The sequence below is a fragment of the Anser anser genome (assembly GCF_964211835.1).
Source record: "Anser anser genome assembly, chromosome: 3".
In the NCBI taxonomy this organism is placed as follows: domain Eukaryota; kingdom Metazoa; phylum Chordata; class Aves; order Anseriformes; family Anatidae; genus Anser; species Anser anser.
Genome location: NC_139722.1, coordinates 118,223,171 through 118,235,499, shown reverse-complemented (window position 1 = coordinate 118,235,499; position 12,329 = coordinate 118,223,171). Strand labels below are relative to the sequence as shown.

Sequence of the window (12,329 nt, the reverse complement as noted above, 5' to 3'; positions counted from 1 at the left end):
TATCATCATTTTTAAAAACCCTTGAAGCAGATTAATTGATAGAAAACAAATACTTTGAAGTGGTTATTGGCTACTCAGTGACAAATACCCGAAGTCACTGAACATGCATTCGCCTGAAGACCTCCTTACGGCCAGAGTGCCAAAGGAAGGAGGTTAATTTCCACTGAAACCTTTGATTTTGTCGGGCTTCCACTGCTGAGAAGAAACATTAAGGGCAGGACGGGGCAGGAAGGGCGATGCGCACACACATACACACAGTGTGTGGTCAGCAGTCAGGTACCGCTGGTGTTCTTCATCACACAGGTGTGGCTCGATACACAACTTCCACAAGATTGCTGAATTTGCTCACAAAAATACTCACTAAACACAACAGGACTCTCAGACACACTTTCCAGGTAATACTCGCGTATCGCTCAATATCACCTTTAACCTGAATCTCGTATCTTTTGCCAGATTTTAGCCCTATTTCATTATGGCACCCTTTATGTTTAAAATTGAAGATCTTCCATTTAGTCTATAGCAGACAGATTAGCCACTGAACATCCACTGTGCATGGAAGTCGCCTCCTTCAAATGCTATGTGTACAGTATAGTGCATGGAAATAGCACTTAAATCATTTGAATTGTTGCCTAATTGCTTGGACTCTTGGTCTGGAGACTGAAATTACACCATTGACATGACCTCTGGATCTATCTGCATAAATTTCATGGTAGCTTTGTAAATTTCCTGGTAACTTACCAAACTAAAACAATAACTGCAATGGCAAGGCTAAGATTACATTGTACTATACTGATGAAAGAAACTGACTGAAGGAAAACATTCTCTGACTATCAGGCAAGTGATTCAAGCTTAGCTCCATCTATCTTCAGATCAATCATAACCTGTGTCAAGCCACTGTTTATTACTGTGGACAAGGTCAGGTTGCTCAGTTTATTAGAAAGGTATTAGCTCCTTATTGTAAATAACATTCCACACCGCAGTTGGTTCATTTTTTTTTTTAAGTGTGTTTTCTTTTTTTAAAGTGTTCTTTCCCTCCTTGAGAGCCTTTATCACAGGTTTATAGAGGTCAGACTCACACATTTGGCTGCTGGACAGGCTGAGAGCAACGGCAAAGCAGCGATACGTAACAGGACAAGAACAGTTGTCAGACACATGAACTGCTCCTTCTCCCTCCCGCCAGTTGTTGCTGTGCGTGTCCTTAGCACAGCAAAAATATCCAAGAGCTGTGTTAAGGCTCTCAAAACAAGTTATCCTCACAGCTCTTCTGACACTCAAACTGCCCAGCACACCCAACTTCTCTCCCAGCCGCTCCCCTGCCACAGCTCTAGCCTCACGATGCCCCTCTGTCTCCAGACCATTCACTGCCAGACCTGTGGGGCACCCAGCCCTCCACACACAACCAGGGCACAAACACCCAATGTCACGCTGTAGGCACGATGCTGCAAGGGCAAAGCTAGCCGCCCTGCCTGTTTTCCTTCTCTACCGCACAACATTTGCACTTTCACGGTTTGACAAAAAGGCAGCTAAGCAGAGAAAGCTTTGCTTTCCCCTGCCTTCCTCTGACACAGTCCCGGGCACAGCCTGCGAGCAAAGGCAGTGCAGCTGCCCCCATGAAAGTGAAGCAAAAGCCATGCTCCTCTGCTGCGTGGGGCAATACTTGAGGAAGTGTCAGGAAGCAGCAAGTGGCAAGGGGAAAGCAGGGGGGATTCTGAGGCGAGTCTCGTGTCCTCGTGAGCCAAGGAAGGAGAGCGCCTTCCGCAAAGGAAGGAAGATGAGAGGGAGCAGGGAGCTGAGGGACATCGTGCCCAGGGCTCGACAACCCTGCCGGGCTGGAGGAGGACAACGGGAGGGACAGGAGCCACAAGGACAGGACAGAGAGAGGCAGGGAGGAGGAAAGGAGAGATGGAGCAAGAGGCAGGGAACAGGTTGAAACAGCCGCGTTAGAGCCACGGGGACGGAGACGAGCAGGATGACAGGAGGGAGGCGGCACAGCGACAGGAGCCAGCCGAACCACGGCTCGTACTGGCGAAGCGAGCGCGGAGGCGACTTCAGTCTTTGGAGAAAGTTTGGCCGCCCGGGGCTGGCGCTTCAGCAGCACCCCTGGCCCGGCACGGCACGGCACGGCACGGCGCAGCCCAGCACGGCCCGGCACAGCACGGCACGGCCCAGGCGGTGACACCGACGGTGCCCCAGCGGCCACCGGCTCCCACCTGCCCGCGGGGCGGCCCGGCCGGGCTCTTCCCCACCGCCGTGCCGAGCCGAGCCGAGCCGAGCCGAGCCGTGCCGGTCTCCCCGGGTGCGCCCGAGCACCCCACGCGTGGCGGAGCCCCCCCGGGCGGACAGGGGGCAGCGGGGCAGCTACTCACATCGTCCCACTTGACGAATTTGACGCCTTTCTTCAGCGCTTCGGAGACGCAGACGGGCTTGAGCTGCAGAGCGTGCACGCCGGGCTGTGCCCCGGCCATCTGCCCCGCATCGACGCGCCCGGCCCGGAGCCGAGGAGCCTGGGGCGAGCGGCCGGGAAGGGCCCGGGGAGCGAGGCCGGGAGCCGCGGCTGGGCGCGGGCAGGGCAGCGGCGGCCGAGCGGCTTCAGCGGTGCCGGCCGAGGGAGGCGGCGAGGCGGCGGCGGGCAGGGCGAGCCCCGCGGCGGCACATCCCCTATACGCGGCGGCACATCCCCTATATACGGCCGCGCGCCCGCTCGCAGCCGCTCGGCAGGGGCACGGCGCTGCCCGCTCCCCGCCCGCCCCTCCTCCTTCCTCCTCCTCCTCCTCCTCCTGCTGCCGCTGCCCGGCGCGGCCCCGCGGCTCCACCTGGCGGCGGCCACGGGCAGCGCGGCCGCGGGCAGCGCCCCCCGGGGCTGGGCAGGGCCTCGGGCACCGCACGGCGCCGGCTGCCGCCCGCTGGCACGGCTGCAGCAGCCCTAAAAGGGGCCAGGGCCCCCTAAGGGTGCCCGGGGACCGAGGGTGAGGGGCTGCTGCGAGGGGCAAGGAGCGGTGCCCCTTGGCAAGGTCAGGCTGCAGAAGGGGTGAGCGCAGGGGAAGGTGAGGGCTGTTTTAGGAAATAGCCGTGGCACGCTGATTTCCAGAAGAGAAATACAGTGCTCAGCCTGCAGAGTGGTGAATGGGACAGCAAAGGAGGGAAGACTCTAAGAAAAACGTGCATGCGCTTCCCATCAAAGCTTGGTGCTTTAAATACACAGAAATTGCTTTCCCAAAGCTTGCTGCTTCCTCAGCATTCCTTAATTCAGTTTAGGTATACTTCACACAGAAGACAATGCTGATAAAGTCTCCTTTCACCCACCAAAATCCTCAATTCAAGGTTTCATAGGAAAGATTTTAGAAGAACAAAGCCACACGTGCGCCAGAAATGGCCTTCTCTCCCTTAGAGTCCCTGTGTGGCCACGGTGGAGATGAAGCATCAGATGACACAGCACAGGAGATTTCTGATTTCCCTGTAAAGGTTTCCATTTGACCCTTATGAGTTAAGGGCAGCAGGTCAAACTTCTACCATAGACAAAGCAATTGATGTAAAAGAATGACTTCAAAGAAAAATTGATTTTGTTTTAGGGGAATCATGTTTCAGAAGATTACCAGGTGAAAATATATATGCTATAGGTGGGGAGGTGACTTCAAAAAAAAAAAAAAAAGCTACAAAACTGGCACATTGGACTCCGGATTTGCTCTTACTGTTAGTTACAGGGTTGTTAAAGCTTGCTGGTCCTCTGCCAACTTTTTTGACTTCAACAAGAAACTTTTCATTGCCTTTAGCAGGAGCTGAATCCACTCCACAACAGCCTGTGCAGGCAGCATGCACGATCCGGGGCCAATCAATCCATTTGTTCAGTGTTTTATTCTTATCAACCTTCCAGGCAAATAGCGGTGCCATGTCAGTCAGGCTGCATGTCTGCTCCCTCCCTGCTGTGCTCCATTTCCCACTGATTTGCCAGGACTTAAACAATAACAAATTCTGGGGTTGAATGCACTGATGTGGGTACAGGATTGCTTTCTTCATGATGGGGGTATGGGGGAGAACTTTTCAGTACCGTGCTCACATCTGCCTTTTCATCGCAGTGCAGAGTATACAGAAGAATGAAAACAAAATATTAAAATCCCTCAGAAACTAAGAGCAAAGAGCCCAGACACTACCGTACTTATCCATGATCACTTAAGCACTTGTATTCATAGCAGTCTGCCAAAATCAACTGTCTGGAAAACGTAAAACTACCAGTGATTGGGACACCTCTGGCCGTTTTCTCAACAAGCCCATAATACGTTTTTGCTTGGCCTAGACTTCTTTGAACTCTGTCAGGAAAAAACAATTACAATTCACAATGATACCTCCTGATTCCTGATGCTACCACAGAGCCCTGGGAATCCATTAGTCTGACCACGTAGGAGGTGACCCTATAGATCAGTACAAAATCTGATATTTGTAGGTGATATTTCAGATATGAGTTGGTGTTTGGAGGAGTTTTATGGCTTCTCAGACTTAACGGTTTTAATCTGATGAAATGTACCAGACCATGGTATTTGGCCGAAGTGAAACATGCCTTTTGTGTGGCAGATAGCTAATGGATTGTGCATCAAAAGGAGGAAGAAGCACAAAAGGAAATGGCACTATGACTGTGCCTATTAAACATCAATTCTGGCAAGTGCTTATGATTCAGTGTTTGCTGAAATCCTGGGCTCAGTGAAATCAGTGGGAATTTAGGCAACCCAGACAGTTTGTGTGTTACACTGTTGCTCAGTTAGCCCCTACTCCAGCTAAGAATACCTTTCTTGGTACATACTGCAAACACTTAAATTCAAAGGACATCTAAATTCAAGCTTCTTCCACAAAGCATGGCATCAGTGACCTGGAAACAGGCTACGCTCAGCAGGATCACTACACCCAGAAAGAGTACGATTATCTTATCATTAGATGATGGGACTAAGTCAGGCAAAAGAAAAAACAGACACCTTTTATCCAAGCGTGCAGTAAGCCTCACTAAATACCTAGCATTACGCCTATCTTCTGTTTCTCCTTGACTCAGCCCTTTTAGTTCCATGGAATTAAAAGACGTACTGTTAAAAATAAACTTGCAGTGAGCTTATTCAGGTAGTTCTTGAAAATTTTACATATCAGGTGTGATACACTCTGGTCTTGCATTGCTGCAGGAACTGGCTTCTGAATGGTTTTCTTTTTGCAGGTTCCAGAGTTTCAGCCTGGACAATAAAATGATTGTCTCATGTAAATAAGCTACTAGAATGCAATATGGCTGTAAATCATTTCTTCTATATGACATACTTAGGTAGCAATATTTAATTTCCAGAGGAATAAGCTGAATACCCAGTATGTTTACATTCACATGTGGAAATGCATGTAGACAAATAGGAGAAAGGAGCCACAAGTGATTTAAACAACAGATGGCATTGATCAAAGCCAGGTCAGATGAAGATGCAGAGAAAGCTATACTGAAAGAATATATCATGAGGTGATAGGAGAAATGCATTAAAATATAATTTAGTCTTTTAATATTGATTTCAAAGAAATAGATATGAAATATCTCAGTGCCACTTGCTGTCCTGAGTTTATTGGTGTGAGTCTATATTTTTAAAAGAAGCAGTGGCCTCAGCCTCAAAAATGCTTAAATGCACTGGTACACCTGACATACGAAGAGTTAAACATAAGTGGCAGTGTTTGCAGGATTGGGATTATAGATAAACTCAGTTTCAACAGAAGTATATCATACTAATTGCATTTTAAATTGGGCCAAATTATACTTTAATTATCAGTGGGAGCAGAATCATTAATTTCTACAGAACAACTCTCCAGAAAAGAAATATAGAAAACGTGACCCTACATCTCTGGTATAAGCAGTCATTCTAAGAGAAGCACCGTTTAAGTTATGTAGGCAGTAGAACTCAAATCTAACCTCTGAGAGACAAACACTGCAAGGTATACTGAAACTGCCTCGTATATGACTGTCACATCAAAAAATGAAACCTACTGAAGGTAATAGCCCCAAGAGAGATTTTTTTTTTTTTAAGTCACTCATTTACTAGAAGTTTACCTGTGAAATTGTTACTCCATAAACTCACGGCCAGTGGAATATGCTTGTATTTAATTTGATCAATTTACTAGATGTCATACATACAGAACATCAGCAGTCTGATACATCCTTTATCTTTATGAGTGAAACTGATAACTTATGTGGCACAGCCACTCAATCAGGTGACTCTCCGAGACTGAATATCAAATTCTGGCACACAAAACACCACCATAGCAACAAAGACAGCCTGGCAACAGCAGCTGCTGCACGGAAAGAAAATTGGAAGGGGAGGGGGAGAGCTTACACAAAAGTCCATTTCTTGTCAAAATCATATTTTTCTTCACATCAGCATCATAAGATGTCTTTAAAATACTGGGAGGATAAGATTAATGCACGGTGTTTGGAATTATTTATGACGGCCAGTGTCTTTGTGCACATGGAGTGACCTAATCACTGTTACACTCACTGGGACTGTATTTTACTCCGGGTGGCTTGGCCTGGTGCACAGCTGGCACCTGCGGATCACCGTGCCACAGGAAGCCATCCGCATTCCTCCGTACAGTGCCGCGTATGAGGAAGAACGACTCCCCGATGGCTTGGGCAGAGGACACCACCGAGCAGAATTTCTCACCCACTGGCACCTGAGACCTCCTCCATCGGGACTTTTCACAGCATGGATTAATTCCTGACTGCAGCAATTAGCAGAGCTCCACGTGTGTACTGTTCACATGTACATTTCATACACAACCAGAAGCTGAAATTGATCTGCGTAGAAATATTTGCCTTTTACTCAAACTTTTCTCACTGTCTCACCCTGCCAGGCCCCTGAGAACACTAACAGGCTCTAACAGCCCTGACCCCAGGGGTCTGCCCCCAGCCCTGCCCATGGCCCAGGACCCCATTTCATCTCAGCCTGGGGCCGTCAGTCCCTGCCCCAGCGATGCTGCAGGACAATGCTCTGCAGCTCTGCCACAGCCCTGCCCGCTGCCTGATGCCCTAGCCCAGCCTCAGCCCAGCCCCCTAGGCTGCCATCCCAGGGCTGTGTCTGTCCCTCAGCTTTGCCTTTTCTTTTTTCCATCTGCCTTTTAACAATTGTCCCAGCTGTATAGGTAGGATAGAACCAACTGGAAAGCAGATCATCTCACCTGCTTTTATTTACATCCAGTTTATTTTATTTACATCCAGTTTAGCTGTGAGTTGAATTAAAAGATAAAAAAACATAAAATGGGTGGCAAAGCAGGAACTGCAATGAAAACAATCCCCAACTGGTCCTTTGGACTCTGTAGCTGCTGGATGAATGGGACAGTGCTCTGTTCTTCATACAAATAGAAAACTGCCTGGTTTGTGCTTTTCTCACAATGCCTTAAAATTGCAGGAATCCTCTCATCATATTTTTTGGAAGCATAGGGGTCAGTGTGTACTTTCCCTGGATTCCCTTCTGTAATTCCTACATGCTGGAGAGAGGATGGCCTGTCTTTAGATAGGATGCAAGATTATGAGCCTGAAAAACTGAATTATGGTCTCAGATCTGCCCCAGTCTTCTTTCCATAAATTCAGATCAGGTCCCTGTAGATGACTATTACCCATTTAGACTTAAGTTCCTAAAGGGAAGAAGCCTAGCGTACACATGCCCTGAATTTCTAGATACCACCCATAGCATGAGTTTAAGTAGCTTTAAAATCAAGCTTGATAGAAAGGGTTTTATAATTATTTCAGATGATATAAAGTTAAGGAGAAAAATTTTGTTGATGTCAGCAATTTGATACATTTCCAAGGTTATTTTAGATTTCACAAGTGCTTTTATGACTTTTGATACTTCTCAGATCCAGCCAAAAAGATTTTGATGATATGCCTTACCTTGAAGTTAAGCAGCTCATTTAAAATTTTATGCCTTGCTGTAATCCACTAACATTCCTTCTGTATTCCCTTTTCAGAACTATTCTTACAATACACTATTCTGAATCACACACTTCTCATTCCCATTCTGGCTGTTTTACAGAACTTGCAGTTGTAAAGGGTGAAATTCCATGACTGACAAAAGATTAGTCACAAAGCAACAGAACACCATTTATGTAGTTGAAAACAGTTGCTCCAAAACTGTATTTCTAAGGCTTGGAGCAATTGTGTTGTGATGTAAACCTTGAACCATAATATTAAAATGATTTGTAACTCTTCATCGCAAAAATAAAATAATATTTAAAGGGCGCTTCTAAAAAAGATGGAGAGTGACTTTTTACGTGGACAGATAGGACAAAGCTTTTAAACTAAAAGAGGAGAGATTTAGATTAGAGGTTAGGAGGAAATTCTTTACTCAGGGTGGTGAGGCACTGGAACAGGTTGCCCAGAGAAGCTGTGGATGCCCCATCCCTGGAGGTGTTCAAAATTCAGTTGGACAAGGCCCTGGGCAACCTGATCTAGTGGGTGGCATCTAGTGGGGTTGGAACTGGATGGTCCTTAAGGTCCCTTCTAACCCAGGCTACTCTACGGTGATGATTTTATGACTCTGTGATGTAAGCAGTTGGCTGTCTGGGAGGCAATCTGCTCTAACAGGATGCCTGCTGAGCAATCAAACAACATTTACCAACCTCCCAACTAGAAGACATTATTAGAAGCATAAAGCCAGTGTCAAAGAAAAGCAGGAGGTTAAACAGAAGAGGAAAAATGCCTTTTTAAAAGAAGAGCACAGACTATGTCATGATATTCACGAGCAAAACATAGCTAGCAGGAAAAGGAGAGAAACAGCCAATGTGTCTATTCCGTAGCAGTGACCAGCAAACAGCACTGATCCCCTTATTCCCATTTTGTCCTCAAATTTGATATCAGACGTTAAGCTCCACAATAACCAAAGTTCTTTTGTTCCAGGAAAATAGAAATGAAGAGGACTAACAGGTAAAACTGAATGGGACCAATGAAATGTTGGTTAAAGACATTCCATCAGCTTTGATAAGAGTTCCAAACAGGCCCCCTGAAAGCAAATAAGTTATCTTACAATTATCTTTGTATAAGATTATGCAACGGCCTTGATGAAACACCTGATGATTAATTTAGTATTCAACATTCATTTTCCCAGTAGTCTTGTAAATATATAAAGGTCATGACATATAATTTCAAATAAGAAAGAGCAATTATTACAGAATCTCAGGTTTCAGAGAAGCCAGCAGATACAGAACCATGAGCAAACCCAAGCTAAAAGAACATCACTGACTATAATAAAGAATACCTCTTGACTTCTGTAAACATAGAGATTTGTAGGAGTCATAGGGAATATCTGGTACATGCACTGATTTGAATTAATATTCCCACCACCAGTGTGGCCAGTATTTCATAGGTCATCTGCAAGAAAACTCCGTGCTTACAAAATTAAACTGAATCTAAATGCCAACTAAAGAAACTACTTTTTCTTGTTTATTCAACAGAAAAACAAAACAAAACAAAACAAGAACAATAGACATTATTTGCTTTGCAGTGCCAAGAATATGTTAACCTGTTTATAATCTTGTAATGCACCAAGAATTCAGTCATCAGTATAACCATACTTTGCACATACACAGTTAGCTGTTTGGACAAGGGCTGTTTGTTGCTATCTAAATCAGTGACATAAAGAAAGGAAGCGTGCTCAGAGCGAGTATTATCACTCCCCTAAGAGACCACAATCTTACAAGAAGTCTTAGACAAGCTGAGGACTGAGCCCAGATTTCCAAGAAAGCTAATCAAGTACTGTTTCTCTGCTCTCCTACATGCCTCACAGCACTGATAACAACAGATGTTTTAGATATGATGCAATAACAAGAATGAACAGAGCAGCACAGGGTGGGGGGAAGGATCTTGTGATTAACATACAAACAATTGATGGTGAGCATTTAATATGATTTGGTACCAAGTTTGTCAATAAGATTCTAACCATTTCTACTATCTCAAATATGCATCAAACTAAGATAATAGGACTTATTCCTGAAGAAGTGTTTGAATTAAAGCAGAGCTGCCTTGCAGAGCAGTTCAGGAAAGGAGCATAAAAGAAAGCGGAGGAACAACACAGAAGTGCGACTTCAGCTTGGCATTTCAAATAAAGTCACTGAAAATTCAATAGTGTGAGCTCATCAACTACAAAGCCAGAGCAGTGTCAGTCCTGCTTCCGAAGCTACAAAGCCAAGTGCCTAACCATGCACAGTACTGATCTACCACGGTATTTCACTGATTTCCATTGGGTTGCAGATCCTGATTTCTTCCTGGGATTAGTTCATTAGAGGTGGTTTTCACAGACAGAAGTGGGACATGGGAATTCTAGGGGCCTTTAACATGGAGGCTGTGTCCATTTAAAAATCCAGACTCTTACAAGCAAATTAATGTGCATGTATTTTTGACAGGAAATGCAAAATACTAACATGTGACTATCTGCACAAAGCTAGGATCTATGTTATGTAAAACAGGTTTTTAAGAGTCAGGTCTCCCTGCTTCGTTCCTTTCTCCATCACTATTCATCAGTAAAAGCTTCCTCCTACCTCAAATTACTGATCTAAAAAAGGGACATGGGTATTATCTGATAAGCATTTTGCAAGCTGCAATTAATATCTAATAGTACTGTAGAACATGAGTTAAAATGCTACCTAGAGACAATGGCAGTGGAGACAGAGGCACTGGTTTGGGGCCAGTTTGCTTCCCTTGCAGGAAACCATTTCCCTCTAATAATTCTGTGGAAGCAGTCAGACCTTTTATTTATGTAGCAAACTAAAGTAAGAAAGCAAGGAACACAATCCCCACATTCTGTGCCCTGAGTATCAGCTGTACACCTTTGTCTCTTCTATGAGGGAAACTGTCTGCACCTAAAACCTCCTGATTTAAATTTTTCAGCACCTTCTTACACCAGGGAAGGTCCAAGCTATACCCTTCACTTCCCATTCACACCGTCTCTAGTCTCTCCCTTAAGAAGTCCTCAGCCACACAGGCCATTGGCACAGTAAGAGTTGAAAGAGTAGTGCTGCAGCAGCAGTTGAGCTGAACCTCATTCCACTGAGGGAAGAAGGACTGCTGGAAATCATGTCTATGGATGCACAGATTCCCCCACAGAACGAACTGAGCCTCAGTTAGGAGCTTTATAACATGCAGCACCTCTTCTCATGCTCCATCCAGTATTTAGCAAAGGATAATTTTTTGTACTAGAAATGTTTTGATACCAGATTTTATACCTGTGAAGAATTCCAGATATTACACGTCTGAAGATGGAAAGAAATATTGTAGTCAACAGAAAATGCCATGCAACCCACAAAAACAACAAGCCATGAATCTCAGAATGTAATTGTGGTGACTGTAGAGGAAAGTTGCTAGATAAACTCAGTATTACTTTTTTTGTAGAGAATCTTAATGTGCATCTCAAATGGCTGTATAGAAAGGTTGGAGTTACACTAACAGGCAATATAAAACACAATCAGTTTGTTAATGCCATGGCAACACATGCAGAAGGGGAGGCGTTTCATTAAATGGAGGCAATAAAGTTCATGGCATGTGCTCAAAAAATGGAAAAAAGAACAAGGACAAAGATCCATAGAAGTAGCTTCACAGAGCACCCTGGGACATTTATGATCACTGAGAATAGCAAGTTCAAACCACAACGAGACATTAACAATTGATTTCTATATATCCCCAGCAGGATTCTCCAAAAGTATTCTAACATTATCACTCCCTGGTAGCAAACAGCTGACTTCTGATATGCCACAGAGGCGCCACAGTCTTCTCACTTTCCTTCCAGAAATGCTTTTGAAGATAGCAGATCTCCACAGACTTAGACGAGGTTGGAAGAGCTGATGAGCTTGAAATATTCAGTCCTTATTTTGTAGCAAGTCATTATTCCTCAGTGCTGTACCAGCCTGAGTACCTTCTGTGTTCGCTTTTCCTGCCAGGTAGGACTGCCTCCCTGAGGAGGCATTGCATTTGACAAGTTTTAGAAAATTTAGAAAACACTGGTTTGCATGTGCTGTGTGCAGTAGTCTGGGAGGGCAGGGCAGCAGAATGCTGTGATCTCCTGCTCATTTGACAAGACAGTGTATTGTGTGCTCTAAAATACTTCTATGCATTTCTGAATGGTTTCCAGCAAAGCTAATCAAAGTGTAATTATCTGAGAAATAAAGTTTATTCCTCCATAGAGAAAGTGTTTCAAAGACTAGACTGTGTTCCAGTCTAGGTTGCTGCTTATTTTCCAACATATCTTGTGCACACCTTTTAGAAGAATTAGCATCTTGGTATAGTATTTTCTCAACATAATTTTTTAAAGAATGTTGAATATGAGAACATTTTCGGGTAT

General features: G+C 44.9%; 1 protein-coding gene across 7 annotated transcripts in view; it reads right to left on the bottom strand.

Moving 5' to 3' along the window:
• The window catches only part of PLCB1 (phospholipase C beta 1), a 415,451-nt gene that overhangs the window by 379,345 nt on the left and 23,777 nt on the right, over window positions 1-12,329 (bottom strand). For 6 of the 7 annotated variants that reach the window (XM_083828908.1, XM_083828906.1, XM_083828901.1 and 3 more), the window contains exon 1: window positions 2,367-2,787. The exons of the other annotated variant lie outside the window; for it this stretch is intronic. In XM_083828908.1, the coding sequence (XP_083685034.1) occupies window positions 2,367-2,465 (99 nt within the window). In that variant the 5' untranslated portion in view covers window positions 2,466-2,787. Of the gene's footprint in view, window positions 1-2,366; window positions 2,788-12,329 lie in introns of those variants that run through there. 7 annotated transcript variants of the gene reach the window in all.